The sequence below is a fragment of the Pelobates fuscus genome, chromosome 11, assembly GCF_036172605.1.
Source record: "Pelobates fuscus isolate aPelFus1 chromosome 11, aPelFus1.pri, whole genome shotgun sequence".
Taxonomy (NCBI): domain Eukaryota; kingdom Metazoa; phylum Chordata; class Amphibia; order Anura; family Pelobatidae; genus Pelobates; species Pelobates fuscus.
The window spans coordinates 85,253,615-85,270,935 of NC_086327.1; the positions used below are offsets into that span (position 1 = coordinate 85,253,615).

At 40.2% G+C, this 17,321-nt stretch overlaps 1 protein-coding gene across 1 annotated transcript; it reads left to right on the forward strand.

The window, feature by feature from the left end:
- The first annotated feature begins 2,007 nt into the window (after positions 1-2,007).
- Positions 2,008-2,934, forward strand: LOC134576900 (olfactory receptor 5V1-like). Its single transcript, XM_063435577.1, has one exon. It carries the CDS (start codon positions 2,008-2,010, stop codon positions 2,932-2,934), a length of 927 nt encoding a protein of 308 aa, XP_063291647.1.
- Positions 2,935-17,321: the final 14,387 nt, after the last annotated feature.

Below are 17,321 nucleotides of genomic sequence, written 5' to 3' on the forward strand. Positions count from 1 at the left end.
TAATCTTTTGTGTTTGTCAACTTTGTTTTGTCTGCAAATTACTTGCTCCACTCAAAATATGATTTCAGATTTTTGGGTAAGTTTTTTTAATTTATCACAATCTGTTAGAGAATTTTGTTTTCAAATGTGTTATCTGCACAAGATCCTATAGAGTTTAATGGTTACTTCTGAAGATAAATAATTAGCAATTTCTTTGTGACAGATTGTGATCATTTGAAAAACATATTCAAACATATTAAATCAAGGCCTATTTTGGAGCTTTCAAAAAGATAATAAATATAACAATAATCAAAATGTCATCTTTAAAACATTAATGTCTTGAGCACTTGATTGTAATTAATTGAATCCCCCACGTGTAGTCAATGTCTCTGAGGACCGTAAGATGGTTGGAACATATATATATAAACAGGTAAACTCATTATCTCATATCTAGGTAGGAGATATGAACTGAAACATCTTCTATGGTATTTATTGGTAATTATGCTATTTTATCCCCTTACTCTGTACATTGGCTTCATGGGATAAGTGCAACATTTTTGTAGCAGCAGGAAAAATGGGGAAGCATCTTTTTCCGCCATTTTATTATATAAGGTAAGTGTGGTATATCATTCAAAAAATATATTGTACAGACCATGTGTATTTTATCTAGCACAGATTCTGTGTGTGAGACAAACAATTTTTTTCTAAACACAGAACTGAGAATTGTACGGCAAAGTAGCTGAGGAGGAAATATTTATCAGCGCAGCTAAATTTCCAACTTAGGGCTCGATTTAATATTGTTTAATAAGCTTTTCAAATGATTTCATATTGAAGTTTTGAAATTATTTAATATGAAAAGTATTAAAAATGCTTACTACTTTTTTTTATATCTTGATATATATTTTTCTATATGATATATTTTTTATTTTAAAAAAAATCATTTGAAAAGATTATCCAAAAATTTAAAAACGTTTCAAATGTTTAATCAATAATATTAAATTGTTATATTATTCAGATTTTTCAACATCACTTCACAGACCAATTTACAAAAATATAATGTAGTGTGTACTCACTGTACCTGAATCTTGAAATACTGTTCTAACCAGAGTTGGTAGAATCTCAAGCATTTGAACATTATAGAAGATTTGTAGTAGACACTGTCCTGGACATAAAACAGAATCAAGAGCAAAACTTGCTCTATTACAATGAGAATGAGAAGAACAAATAAATTTATGTTTCTCTGTCAGAAAAAGAGAATATTTTGAGAGTATTTAAGTAGCATTTAGAAGCACCTCATAAGGTTTGGTGCTTTCCATATGACGCTTTTTAATATTTTGAGAAACAGCACAGAGCATTTCAATATAGTAAATGTCAAAAGTCAGAAAACCTTTTTACTCATACATCGGGAAAATTGCATGACTCTCTTTATAATAGATATGAGAAAACAAGGGGCTGGCTGCACTCACCTAAACATGCTTAAATGGGGTGCTGCTGGGGGCCAATAAGTACAGTAAAAATGAAAATCCAGCGCACTCCCTTATCTGTAAAAAACAGATAAGGGAGTGTGCTGGATTTTCATTTTTACTCTCTTTATAATAGAAACATTATTTTAAAATTTTAGCTGAGGCTGTCCTTTTTAATATGAATATTAAAAACCTGACATTGTGATTCTAATGTTTAGTAACTTGAAAGCTTCAGCTAGTTATTAATTATTAGTTGATGAAAGGTACATTTTGTCCTCTTTTTGTTTTCTTTTTTTCAACCACAGCACAGTCCTGTGAAATTGATCTGCTGACACTTAAAACATTAAAATAATTATGACTTTAACGTGCCCAGCCTAGTAGGCTTTAAATTTTGTGAGGCCGACCCCACTCGTATTGTATCACTATGAACTTATTGAGACATTGGCACTATTCCATATATACTATCTGTTGAGCAACTTATTGTTCTCTTACTGTGGATGCTAGGAGAAAGTACTATAATCCCTAAACCAGTGTGAATAAATGCAGTTTTCTTGTATTTAATCTGATGGCAGTGAAAAATCAAAGTACAACAAGTGATTTTATACTTTTAGGGTTCTCGGAGGGACATGTGTTGCTGTCGATTTTGATAGCTTTGACCTATTTAACAATTTTAATGGGAAATTTTGCCATCATTAGCATTATTCGGATTGATTGCCATCTACAGACCCCAATGTATTTCTTTCTCAGTTTTCTATCTATATTAGACATAGGTTACTCTACAGTTACTCTTCCTTCCATGCTCTTCAATTCTGTAACAGACAATAGGAGAATTTCCATCAGCAGGTGTTTTGCTCAGCTGTATTTCTTTGTCTATTTTGGAGGGTCAGAATGCCTTTTGTTAGCAGCTATGGCCTATGATCGATATGTGGCAATTTGTAACCCTCTTCGATATTTAGTTATTATGAACAAGAAATTCTGTTGTTATCTTGTCCTGGGATGTTGCTCCAGTGGATTCATGAACGCAGTTCTTCATACCTCAGTGACATCTAAACTTATCTTTTGTGAAGACAGAAACTTGTACCATTTCTTTTGTGATGTTCCCCCATTGCTAAAAGTTTCTTGTACTAATACACAGACCAGCCAGATGTTATTGTATATTTTCAGCGTTTTCCTGGGGATAACTCCATTTATGTTTGTCACAATCTCTTATGTACGTATCATTATGACGATCTTGAAGATTCCATCTTCTACAGGAAGGCAGAAAGCCTTCTCAACTTGTTCCTCTCATCTCATTGTTGTTACGGTTTTCTATGCAACAGGTTTTTTAAATTATATTGTTCCTGTTCCTCAAGATACTTTTGATATTATGATATTGTCACCCCTGTTATACAGTGTTTTTACGCCATTGTTTAATCCAGTTATCTACTGCTTGAGAAATAAGGAGGTGAAAGGGGCCTTCAACAAGTTCCTATCAAAACACATATTTAAATAAACAAATGTCACATTTTTTATATTTGGTTATACCTTGTGATGTGATGAAACAAGAGACTCCAATACAAGATGGTAAGCAGGAAATCATTGAGAAATAAGAAGGGGATTGCATCTACACCACTTCCATTAGAATGTTAGCTCAGGCAGGGTCTTCTTCACTGTTATTTATTCTTGATTTCATGTTAATGGCCATTTAAGAGCACTGCTAAATATGTTGACTCTCTCTATATATATTAATCATACTGCTGGTCAAGTTGCTTGCTTATGGATTTAATGGAAAAAAGTCAACTTCACAAAACATCTCAACAAATCTACCAGATTTAGATTTATTATATATATATATATATATATATATATATATATATATATATATATAAATGTATTTCTCTTTATTAAATTATTTGTCTTCAGACATTTTGTACAAATATACATACAGTAAAACAATGGTTCTGTTAAGAATGAAACATAAAAATATTCATATCAAAATCATAGAAAGATAGTCTTTTATTATCTCTTTTTCTCTTCCTCTCTCCTCTTTCCTTTTCTGTTTTTTTTATATTCTTATATCTATACAATTACATTACTTTTGTTTAACTTGACACTTTACTCTTTGCATCAACAATATATACATTTTTGTTTTGACTACATTGTTCATCTTATCTATGATTAATCCACATTCACACAAACTTCAACATACAATGAAAAATAAAATGGGTTATCTCTTGATCTTCAATTTATTAATCTTTTTTTTTCCTATTTAGCTTTCTATATGGTTTATATCTACTATAGGGGTATTATATATCTCTCTTATTGAGTTTTTTTATAAGCATTATGCCAGATTATTCCTTTTTCCATCTCTAATTGATTCAGAATTTGGCCCTTTAAATCATGCATATTTGGAATATCTGTTTTTTTCCATGATCTTGCAATCAGGAGCTTTGTGGCCATAAAACAATGTATAACTAGTATTTCGTTTTTTTTTTTATCTAGCTTGTTTTTGTAAATATGTAATAAAGCTGTTTCTGGTGAAAAGTTTAAATGAATATTACTTATCTCAGCTATTATTTTATATGTAAGGTCCCATATTGGTTGGATTCTAGGGCAGCTCCACCATATGTGTATCATGGAGCCGTCTAAGTTAAAACATCTCCAGCAATTAGGAGGATTAGTTTGACATATCTTGTCTAATCTCCTTGCAACCATATACTATCTATAGCTGACTTTAATGAAGTTTTCCAAAATATTTAAGCAATGGAGATGTTTTTTAATTTTTAGAAGTGCAAGGCACCACGAATTAAAGTCAACTTCGGTATCAAAATCTCTTTCCCATTTTTTTAAAAGCTGTGGGGATGTTTGGTTGCTTTATAGAGTTTAACAAATCAAGTATTATGGAATATTTCCTTTTCGTAGTTTCTATGGATAGAATCTTTCTAAGTAGATTTCCTTTATCCCCATTATATTTTATAAGATGCATCTTTAGGAAACTCTTAATACGCAAGTAATTAAAAAATTCTCTGGGGGGTAAGGCTAGTTTTATCCTTAGAGTGGGGTAGTCTTCTAAATGATCATTGTCATATATATCTTTAATACAGATATCAGAGTTATCATACCAGTTTTCCAAACTTATATCATCCATAATATTTATTGTATGTGAAATAATCTTGGTTTTAAATTCTGGTATGCTGACCCTTTTACCAATATTTGCCAAGAGTATTGTTTCTAGGTTAGACAAATCCTCTCTATATAGTTCTAATTTATACCAAGCTTGTTCTTTACAATCTGCAGCTTGTAAATTTAAGGCATGTGACATCATAATTGCTTGATAAGTATTTATTATTAATGGGTATCCCAGACCTCTCCGATAGGCTTTATTCGCTAATGTTATTGAGTTGATTCTGGGTTTCTTGCCCCTCCATATAAAGTCTGTAAAACTTCTCTGTATTAAATTTAACCAGTGTAATGAGATCTTAAGAGGGATCATGCGGAACAGATAGATCCATTTTGGGACTATATAAGCCCTAATCGTGTTAATTCTGCCCCACCATGATAATTCATGAAACCTCCATTCCCTAAGCAATCTATTCATTTCTTTTAGTTGATTTAAAAAATTAATTTCCATTAAGCGGGCAACATCAGATGTTAACAAAATGCCTAAATATGGAAGCTGTGTAATTGACCAGTTGAATGAATAATTTTGTCTTAACGTTTGTAACTGTGATTTCCCTATGTTTGTAGGTAAGGCTAGTGTTTTATTAATATTCATTTTGAAGTTGGAGACCTCACCGTGTAATGTTATCTCCTGCAATAACAGTGGTAGCGAGTGTTCTGGTTCTGTAATAGTCAATATAACGTCATCTGCATGTAGACAGATTTTAAGTTGTTCATTTGGGATAAAAATCCCTTTTATACCTATACTTTGTCTAATTATGCATGCCAAGGGTTCCACTGAAATAACGTATAAAGCGGTGAGAGTGGACAGCCCTGTCTCGTGCCGTTAAGAATTTTGAACCATTCAGATCTTAAGTCTCTACCTACAATTCTAGCTGACGGCTCCGAGTACAGAGCCTCCACTGAGATTTATTAAATATTTATTCCACAATCAGTTTACAGGCTTGCAACCACATGTACTATTTTTTTTTTTAATTTTCTTTTATTTCTAGTTACACCAAGAACAGGTTATCAGAAGGAGACTGCAAAAATGGAAAATTCAATTAGTAAACTATATTGTAGCTATTGAACAAATTTAAAGAGTAAGAAAGAGGCATAAACTTTATTGTAGATTGTTACAGAGGCAATAGTCCACAAAAAAAGCAATGCATAGACAGCCAGTTTGGATAGCAACACCGAATAGAGCGGGCAAAGGTCAGTGAATGTTGAATCTAAGGACAGTTAACAGCCCACTAAAATAAGGCTAAAGGTGTAGAGGATCCATTTTATCTGGAAGACAAATGCTGATACAGCAATAAGGCCATCAGTAGCCAAGTCTCTCCTGTAGCCATTATTGCTACATTTGTGTGATTTGTGGAATATCGGGCAACTGCCAGTGCCACCACTTCAAGGAATCACTATGCTAAGGAGCACATGTGACCAATAGCTTTTTTCTTCACAGTCTGCCAGGTAAGGGTAGGTTAAACAGGCATCCCAGCTTCAGGACGTTTAGTTTTTGCTGTGTGAATGGCATCAGAGCTACCATTTTAGGCATAATTTGATTTGGGGAAACTTTAACTTCTCTGCTCCACACACCAGGAACCAAGGTAAACTCCTTTACTGTGTTAACCTCTACCACTTCAGCTGAAAGGCTATTTCATGCATCCACTACCCTCTCAGTAAAGTAATACTTCCTGATATTATTTTTATACCATTGCCCCTCTAATTTAAGACTATGTACTCTTGTTGTGGTAGTTTTTCTTCTTTTAAATATAGTCTCCTCCTTTACTGTGTTGATTCCCTTTAAGTATTTAAATGTTTCTATCATATCACCCCTGTCTCGTCTTTCCTCCAAGCTATATATGTTAAGTTCCTTTAACCTTTCCTTGTAAGTTTTATCCTGCAACCCATGAACCAGTGTAGTAGCCCTTCTCTGAACTCTCTCTAAAGTATCAATATCTTTCTCGAGAAAATATTAAAGAGAATGGGGTCCAAGTACAGATCCCTGAGGTACCCCACTGGTGACAAGACCATGCTTCGAATATACTCCATTGACTACAACCCTCTGTTGCCTGTCACTCAGCCACTGCCTTACCCATTCAACAATATTGGAATCCAAACTTAAAGATTGCAGTTTATTGATAAGCCTTCTATGTGCAACAATGTAAAAAGCCTGACTGAAATCTAGGTAAACAATGTCTACTGCACCACCCTGATCTATTAGTATAGTTTGGCATGATCACCCTGAAGTTAATCCATGTTGACTCTGATCTTGAAATCCATGTGATTTTAGATGTTTAACAATCTTATCCTTTAACATGGTTTCCATCACTTTCCCCACTACTGAAGTAAGGCTTACTGGCCTGTAGTTGCCCGACTCCTCCCTACTACCTTTCTTGTGAATGGGCACAACATTCGCTAACTTCCAATCTTCTGGGACTACTAGTGTTAACAATGATTGGTTAAATAAATCTGTTAATGGTTTTGCTTGTACACCACTAAGCTCTTTTAATAACTTTGGGCGTATTCCATCATAATGCATGTATATATAATGTATACGCTGCATGCACATAGAATGCATGTGTTTAGAATGTATGTATTTACATAGAATGTATAATGAATGTATATGATATACACAGGATCGCAAATCATGGAGCTATCTTCTAAACAGCTGAAAGATCAAAATTAGGAAAAAACATTTTGTTCATTTCAGTATTTTAACTGTTTAGTATATAGTTCCCTAATTTAATATCTACTAAGCACAACAGCTCCCTAATCTGGTACCCTTAATTATGGCAATATGATGTAAGGATAGGATACCAAATTAGGGAGCTATCTACTACACAGCTGAAAGTGCAAAAATAAGAAAAGCCTTTTTTAAAAAAAATTAAAAAATTGCTATTTCAGTTGCTTAGCAGAAAATTCCATAATTTGATACCGTTATTTATGGCAATCCCATATAAGGATACCAAATTAGGGAGCTGTGTGCTCACCCTTGGCCTATAAGGGTCAATATGACCTCCTTTTAGTATAAGGGAGGATAATCCCTCCCTCCGGCTCGTACCCACCATGCCACAAGTAGGGGCATGTATACTAAAAAGCGCGCAGTCAGTGGCTGCTTTCTGTCATAAATAAATGTTGATGTTTTGTATGTGTGGAACTTGGGCGCTTAATGATAATATAAATAAATTGTATTAGTAATAGCAGCTGTAGCACTCTATGGGTTCTCCTATTGACCCAGAAATCAAACAGTAAACAAAAAACACAATGTGTATAGACAGGGTTTAGGTGATATTACCCCTTTCTTACACAAACAGTGTAAAGTGTAGCACTAACAAACTTCAGAGCTTGCCCATGCGTTATAAAATGGTTTCATACACATGCCGGGAAAAGACAGAGAACAGTATAATATATATGTGTGATATTGTTACAATCAGATAAATAAAGAATCCTTGCCTGGAAATTATAGACCTGTGAGCTTAACTTCTGTGACTGGGAAAATATTTGAAGGGCTATTAAGGAATAATATTCAGGAATTCATTGGGAAGAACTTTGTTATCAGCAAAAATCAGCATGGTTTTATGAAACATAGGTCATGTCAAACTAACCTAATTGCATTCTACGAAGAAGTAAGTAGAAGTATAGATCAGGATGTTGCAGTGGATGTGATCTACTTGGATTTTGCCAAGGCATTTGATACGGTTCCTCACAATAGGTTAGTCTTCAAATTAAAAGAAATTGGTCTAGATGAATATTCTTGTTCTTGGGTAGAACATTGGCTTAAGGATAGAGTACTACGAGTTGTCATTAATGGTACATTTTCTGGACAAAAGTGGTAAGTGGTGTCCCTCACGGTTCTGTTTTGGGACCGCTTCGATTTAACATATTTATAAATGATCTTGAAATAGGCATTGAAAGGCATGTATCAGTGTTTGCAGAGGACACAAAACTTTGTAAAGTAATGCAATGTGAGCAGGATATTGCTTTTCTGCAGAGGGATTTGGATAGATTGGGGAACTGGGCACTAAAATGGCAGATTACATTTAACATAGAGAAATGCAAAGTTATGCACTTCGGGGTCAAGAATGCACAAGCAACTTATACCCTAAATGGTAGTGAATTAGGGATAACCACACACGAGAAGGATTTGGGAATTATTATAGACAACAAATTAGGCAGCAATATGCAATGTCAATTTGCAGTTGCTAAGGCCAGTAAGGTTTTGCCATGCATAAATAGGGGCATAAATTCTGGGGATGAAAATATAATTTTGCCTCTTTATAAATTGCTGGTAAGACCACACCTTGAATATGCTGTGCAATTTTGGGCACCTGTTTTAAAGAAGGATATCATGGCACTAGAAAGTGTGCAGAGACGAGCTACAAAATTGATAAAAGGAATGGAGCATTTTAGTTACAAAGAAAGGTTAAAAAATGTAAATCTCTTTAGTTTGGAAAAACGGCGCCTCAGAGGGGATATGATAACATTATACAAATATATTCTGGGCCAGTACAAACCATTATCTGGAAATCTATTCAAAAACAGGTCTATACATAGGACACAAGGTCACACATTTAGGCTGGAAGAAAGGAGATTTCATCTAAGGCAAAGAAAAGTATTTTTGTACAGTAATAAGGATATGGAATTCTCTGCCTGAAGAGGTGGTTTTATCAGAGTCCATACAGATGTTTAAACTGAAATTGGATAAATACTTGCAAAAACATAACATACAGACTAATTTCTAATTAGTGGGATGATAGCTGCTTGATCCAAGGGGACATCTGACTGCTATTTTGGGGTCAAGAAAGATTTTTTTCCTAGTTTGTTGCAAAATTGGAAGCGCTACAGACTAGGTTTTTTGCCTTCTTTTTGATCAACAGCAAAAACATATGTGAGGAAGGCGGAACTTGATGGACGCAAGTCTGTTTTCAGCTATGTAACTATGTAACTATGTAACTATATGTAACTATGTAACTAGTTTGGGTATCTGTGTGTTTGTATGTGTGTAGTGTGTGTATCTGTGTGTGTGTGTTTGTATGTGTATATGTGTGTGTGTGTAGTGTGTGTATCTGTTTGTATGAGTGTAATGTGTGTGTATCTGTGTATGTGTAGTGTGTGTATCTGTGTGTAGTGTGTGTGTGTGTATATCTGTATATGTATCTGTGTAATGTGTGTATCTGAATGTAGTGTGGGTATCTGTGTGTTTGTATGTGTGTAATGTTTGTAGTGTGTGTTTGTATGTGTGTCTCTGTGTATGTGTAGTGTGTGTATTGTGTCTGTGTATGTGTAGTGTGTGTGTGTGTGTGTCTGTATGTGTGCAGTGTGTAGTTTTTTTTTTAAATTCTTTATTTTATTTGTGCATGGAGAATCACAAATAGCACGTGATGCCACAACAGCCTGAGCATGCGGAGTCAAACAAAGATTTGCGTTAATTAGGCAGTGGAAAAAACTTGCACATTTTTTAAGGTTATCGCTTGACATGCATTTTGTACATAAACAAGCTTACTATGAACAGATTGAACATAAACTATTTCTGACTGCTTTGCCTTAGGTTACTGCATGTTGGTAAATGGTTAAGCACACATGTCAACTGGAAAGGCTAAGCAGTATGTCAAAATAAGATTTAAAATTTCAAACTAAAAGTTATAATAAGTCGCACGTATGTTGATTATAAGATGTTGCGTTAAAATTAATAAGACACATTAAATACAAGCTGAGTGATGTCTATAGCTATGGTACTCTTGTGGTTTGCAGGCTTTAGATATGGAGCATACAGTGCTCCTGAGGGGTACAAGAGTCCTGACTGATCAAAGAGTAAGGTAAAGTTCTGAGAGTTTGTGTTTATAATGAGTAGCAACACAATCATGCTTCCAACTGAGACTAGACTGCGCCTTAGAGGACCTGCGTGGGTTTGATCAGCCAATTCCCAGTGCTGGTAGGCTGCCTGCTATGGAGGATGCGTGTCCCCCGACCTGTCTGTGAAGGGGCCACCTGTCTCCAGTGTAGTTGTGTTCCCACGCCCTTCTGGCGGTGCAAGGGCATGTTCCGTGTTTCAGGCCCAGGTTTCTCAAAGAGCAGGTGCCTGCCTGGCAACTCGATGATCCGCGGGCATGGACGCGACTCCCCCCACTTCGCCATGCTGGGTGAGTGTCGTGAGGAGGTAAGGTGGGTGCTTTGTGGTATGGTGTCGCTTGTGGGCCTCCTCTTTTGTGCCGGGAACCTTCCCGTGCATGGGGCGGAAGCTTTGTGGAGTCGGCGCCACAGCCGGGCCCAGGGTGTCTGCCTCCGTTTACCCTCTGGTGCCTTTGTGTTAGGGTTCCCAGCCGGTCTTGTGGCTTTGCCTCTCGGTGTGTAGGGCTGGGGCAGTGATGTTGTTGCCGTTCTTTGCTGTCTGCGACGGTCTTGGTTAGATGAGAGGCTGATCTTGGGGCTGCTGGTCATGCGGGTCCAGAAGTCACGGCAGATCTTGTTAAATCAAAGTCCCGCATCCAGTTCAGGCTCTCTTTGTCTGTGTGCTGCAGGGAGGGCTTCTGAGTGGCAGCCATCTCAGGACCGCCATGCGGTTTATGGCTAAAGTGGCTGCGGGCTGTATAGGTTGGTGCTGTGCCTAGTGGGGACCGGGATAACCCCCACCGGTCCAAAGGGGGGGTAGCGGGGTTATTCTGGCTGCACCTCGGACAGCATATTCTCCCGCGGGGGGAATAGGCCGTCTCCACACGCTGTCGAGCCCGCTGTCCTGGTAGGCCTCAAGGCAAAAAAGGCAGACCAGGTCTGTGTGATCCAGAATAGTGGGATCCTTGGAGTCCCTGTCGCATGAGCTGATTGTTGTGCCGATGCCGAGTTTTCTGCTCTTGTTAGAGGAAATTTTAGTTGATTTTAGAGCTTGTTTTTGCAAGAATTTGCAGGAGCTCATAGAAACACGTCTGGCCTGCTTGCGAGTCAGGCCCCGCCCCCATGTAGTGTGTAGTTTGTGTATGTGTGTAGTGTGTAGTTTATGTATATATTGTGTATACTACATCCCCAGCATGCACACACAAATACTACATCCACAGCACACACAATGACACACTACATCTCCAGCACACACAGACACACACTTCATCCCCAGCACACACACAGACACACTACATACCCAGCACACACACAGCCACACACTTCATCCCCAGCACACTCACATAGAGACACTACCATTGCAGAAGAATGTATGTTGTTGTTTTATTTTTGGAGGGGGGGGGGGGGCAGCATTTCATACTTGGATCCAAGCAGCACAATGTCTTGGGCCGGCCCTGCTTAACCCTCACAAATATGGAGTAGTTAGTAGATAAATAAAAAAATGTTTTTATATATACTGTTTTTTATATGATATATTTATATAAAAGCACTATAAAACAATATGGTTTTAATATACTTTATTTTTTCAATTTGACAATTTTTATTCGTTTTGGGATACAGAAGGGAAAGAAGGGGGGTGAGCGGGTGGTTAAAAAGTCATTAATGCCATAATACACTTTCAGTAACACTTGGACACGAATATTTTAGTCAAATATTGCCATGCGTTAGCTCAATGGGATGGGAGAGGGTACAGAAAACAAAGGGGAGGGAGCAAAGGAGTATGTGAGAGTGGGTTATCATGTTTCCATCTCTCATCCCTTCTGTGCCGGGGGCCTATCGTTTGTCAACTGGGTGGTTTTTGCCAACTGTAGTGTGGGGTTGCTTGGCTCGCCCGAGCCTCGCCCGAGGTGTGTGTTGGTGGGTCACCCTTGTTCGTCCCTTTGTTAGGGCTTTAGAGAGTGAAGATGATTGGATGGGATGTCTGAGGGTGTTTAGCTCAGCCCAAGGGTTCCTCCCTTTGTGTATAGGGGGGAATGCCCTGTAGCCAAGATGCTACCCTCAGGTGGAGGGGGGTTATTAAAAGGGGTATAACTGGGGTAACCGGTATGTCCTCTCTTAACCTTGTGGTTCTCTATTCCTCAATTAATTCTAGCAGAGTCAGTGGTTCCCTTGTTCTCAATGTATGTCGTCCACATCGCTTGTGCCGTGGCACTCCCCCTACCCGTTTTTGATTGGTTCCACATTAACACTTCATAATCCAGTGCTGTGGAGAGTAGTGTGGTTACCTCTGACATTGTGGGGATAATTGGGGTCTTCCATTTTTTAACCAGCAATGTGGTGGCCAAGGACAGTGTGAGGAATATAATCTTAGCTATGCAGTGTGGTAATCCTCTGGGAGTTTGCTTGAGTAGTATGGCTTCAATGTTGTGTTCCAATATGCACCCTGTGGCTCCTTTTATGAGCTCTGCAATTTGTTTCCAGAAGGGCTGCACAAGTTCACATGTCCCCTAAATGTGGAGTTGGGTACCCTCCTGTGTCAGACATCTCCAACACCTAGCACTTGTGTTCGGGTATATTGACTTAAGTCGGGTGGGTACCATGTACCACCTGTACAACAGTTTCCTTGCGGCCTCCAAATGGAAAGCACATGTATTGAGCCCCCTGTGATTCGCATAGATGTTGTCCCATTCTTCCTGCGTGATGGATCTACCTATATCTCTGTTCCAGTCTGCTATAAAGCACCAGGTAGGTTCTATTTTTTGTGAGTTGAGGAGCCTGTAGCTGAGTGACAGTGTTTTTTGGATTGGAATTAGGTGGAGGCACATCTTTTGGAAGTGTGTGAGAGTGGTGTCGAATGCGGGTGGGGGGTCTGTCCCTGTGGTGTTAGAGACTATCGCTTTCAGTTGCCAACACGAGAACGTGAGTTGTGGTGGGACGTCGTAGGTAGTCTGTAGCTCTGGTAGTGTGTGTAGCCCCTGTGAGGTGCTCACCTGATAAAGGTGTGTGATGTTAAATGTTTGCCATAATTTGTGTGGAAATGTGTCGTTGCACATGCCAATGGTGTGCAAGGGTGTCGCCATGGACCAAGGCCTGGCAGAGCAGAACATGTCTCTGTGTTTTTCCCAGCTGTTATACAATCATTTGGTGGTGGGTAAAGTGCTCGGGTTTGTGTGTCTTAGTCTCGGGCGCCCATATAAATGCTGGGAGGTCGGCGACCATGCTACAGCTGGCTTCTATCTCTATCCACTGGGGGATGTATGCAGTAGAGTGCATGGTGAGGATGTTAGCTACTTGGGTTGCTTGGTAATAGGCCTTAAGGTTGGGGAATCCCAAATCACCTTTGTTGGTCTCATTAGTAGCGCTCTTGGCAGCTAAAACTGATTAGGATTGATTGCAGTCTTTGTAGGTAGGTCTGAGGGAAGTGTATTTGTAAGGAACGGAACAGGTATAGGAGTTTTGGGAGTATCGTCCCAGCCATGAGAGAAATTTGTTCTGCCATGACTGTAGGGTGTGCTCTACTTCTTTGAGAAGTTTGGTGTAGTTGGTGGCGAAAATGTCCTTGGGCCTCTTCGTCAACTTTATGCCCAGAAATGTGAGGTGGTCACCCCTCCAGTCATAATTGAAGTTATGCCTGTATCTTTCCTCCTCTGCCTTAGTCATATTAATGCACATGGCTTGGGTTTTAGGTTAAGTTGGTAATAAGATTGGTTGCTGTATTCCCGAATTTCTTTATGTAGATTTGGGAGTGATATTGTCAGGTTGGAAAGTGTAAGTAGGATGTCATCCGCAAATAGGTTCAATGTGTATTCCTTGCCCCCTATGGTGATCCCTTGTATATCTCGGTTATTATGGATATTTATGGCCAGCGGTTCCAAAGCCAAAACGTAGAGCAGTGGAGAGAGGGGGCAGCCCTGTCGGGTGCCTTTGGTGATTTTGGATGTGTTTGAACTGAATCTTTAATTTAGGACAGTGGCTGACGGTGAACTACGGAGGGCTTAAATCATGTTTAGGAAATTGGGTGGGAAGCCGTACCTGAGCAGCACCTCATGGAGGAACCTCCAATTTAGCCGGTCAAATACTTTTTCAGCGTCTAGTGAGAGCAACGTGCACTGTAGCTTGGATTGGTTGAGGTAATGGAGGATATCCAGTACTTTGCGCGAGTTGTCCAGGCGCACTCATCGCTCAAACTGGTCAGCAGATTTTTTTGCCGCTCTGCCTAAATTTTAGCATAAAGTTTGTCATCTACATTTAGCAGTGAAATAGGCCTGAAGTTTAGGCACTGTGTCGGGGGCTTGCCCGGTTTTGGGAGGGTGATTGTAGCGGAATGCAGTAAGCCTGTCCTGCAAAATGCCTGTGTGACTGTGTCCGTATAATTTTTCCCTATGTTAAAATTGCTGTTCGTCTGTTTATTATGTGAATTATATGTTATTCGGTAGTTTCCATCCGTACTACATACGTATGGAAACTACCGAACGGAGGGGCCACCCCGGAGAGAAGTGTGCCAGCAATTAAGGCTCACATTCTTTCCCAAACCACAAGTTAACCGGCATTAACCTTGTGTCTGGGTGGCCGCCATTCGGCATGCGTACACGTGGCGGCGGCCATCTTACGCATGAAAATCCCAGCGGTGTTTGGTCGTCGAGTGCCTGGAACTCAAATCGGACACTCAGACAACCAAACACCGCTGAGACCTCCAGAGCTCCGTAACTGCCGAACGGAGAGACATAACGAATCCCCATTCGGTAGTAATAAAGTACCGAATGAGGGAATCACTATCTAGGCGAATGTAAATGTGGATGGCAACTGTAAATGTCTATTTTAACTACTGAACGGAGACCGACCGCAGGGCCCATTCTCATGGAACCCTTTTCGGATACCAACTCGTGTGCGGTCGGTCAAACTTCACTTGCCGGTAACTGCCGAACCCCTGGTCCGATCTGGGTGAATTTTGGATATTATATTCACCCAGATCAGGGCTACCCAGCGGTACCCTGATATTAAAGCTATATGATATTTTAGAGGTACATCCAAGTTTGGGGTAAACTACTGTACAACTTAAGGGGATTATGACCCACTCTGAGGGGAGGAGATGTGTGGGAGGTAACAAGAATGTTATTGGTTACTATCATAATTGTTGTAGTTCCCTCCCTTGCATGGGAGCAGGCTTTATAAGAAACCCTGGAATAAACGATTGCTAGTTCTACTCCTGAAACTGTGTGTCGTCCAGTTATTGGGAGTGCTGTGGGGATATTGCTGTACCGTTTTACCTGCTGGAAACTCTGCTGTGGATTTACTAATGACTTGTTCCTGAGCCTTCCTTGGATCTAAAGTGGAGAATAGCTGCGAGAAATCAGCTCTCCGCTACATTGGTTGGCAGCGCTGGGATCCAGACTCACAGAGGAACAAGGATTAATGGAGATTGACCTTTCTACGCTAAAAAGAACCACCTTGAAAGATCTTCTGGAAGCAAAAGGTGTTTCTGCCAGCAGCAAATCCAAAGCAACGCTTATCACCGAAGTAATGGCAGAATACAGAGCAGAGGAGGTCCAGGCCACGGAACAAAGACCTGAAACAGAACAGGAGGAGTTCCAAAGGCAATTACAATACAGCCTGGCCTTCTATGGGGAAAACCCACCCACAGAAATCATCTCTAAAACCATGACAGAGGTGCAGGAATTTGTAAAGAGAAACAGGAGACCACAAACACCAGAAAGAGGTACCGCAGGAGCTATAGCACAAGAGGGTAAGCCCAAAATTCCCTACCAAGCTTTTAAAACGTATGTGGAAGCAGAGGAGGATATAGATGCCTTCCTACAGGACTTTGAGAGACTATGTACACTGCATAACATACCAAGGGAAGAGTGGGTACCCATATTAGCGGGACGGCTGTCAGGAAGGGCAGCGGAAGCCTACCGCACTGTGCCAGATGTGGAAATTAGGAACTATAACCGGGTGAAAGAGATTATCTTGGCCCGGTATGCAATAACAGCAGAGGCATACCGGAGACGTTTCAGGGAACTGAAAAAGGTGGACAAAGATTCACATGCGGAGTGGGCTTGCCGACTAGAAAGGGCAGCCCTTGGGTGGATGCAGTCGAGTAAAGCGAGGTCCATGGAGGACTTATTACAAATGCTGCTGTTGGAGCAGTTTTATGAGGGGATATCCTCAGAACTGCAGGAGTGGGTGAGGGACCGTAACCCCACCACCCTCACCGAGGCTGCCAAAAAGGCAGATGACTTTATGGATGCTCGCAGACAAACCAAGACAGTGGGTAACAAACCGGCCATGCGGCCACTGGGGGTAAATTCATTTTCTCCTAACCCTCAACCCCCACCAAGATCCCTTCCTCCACCAGCACCAGCCGCAGCGCAGCCGAGATACCGCACACCTGCTTCTGTGCAATGCCACCGATGCCAGAGGTGGGGACATTACCAACGAGATTGTCCGCAGTCCAGGGAACGCAACACCTGGATCCGACCAGGGCCCCCACCACCACCACCGAGAGCAGCAGCGCATCATTACCAGGACGAGGTACCACTTCCCTACAGCTCTGCCGTTCCAGTCACGACTGTGGAACAGTGGGAAGTGCTGCATGAGGCCAACCCCTTACAGGCACAGGCGGATAACCGCCAGCACCATAGGCAAACCGTATATCTGGAAGGGAAGCCTATGCAGGGGCTCAGAGACTCAGGAGCCACCATCACCCTGGTGCAAAGCCATTTGGTTCCAGATAAGGCTAAACTGAATAAGACTGTGGCTGTCAGGGTTGCAGGGGGAGCCGTGTATCGGCTAGACACAGCCAGGGTACATTTGCATTGGGGTGCGGGGTACGGGAATGTGGAAGTGGGACTAATGCCGCAACTACCTGCTGAGGTGGTCCTGGGGAATGACCTGGGCAAACTCACCTCC

Coding starts and splice junctions, on each gene's coding strand:
- LOC134576900 (XM_063435577.1), top strand. CDS start 2,008: ATGGCAGTGAAAAATCAAAGTACAACAAGTGATTTTATACTTTTAGGG.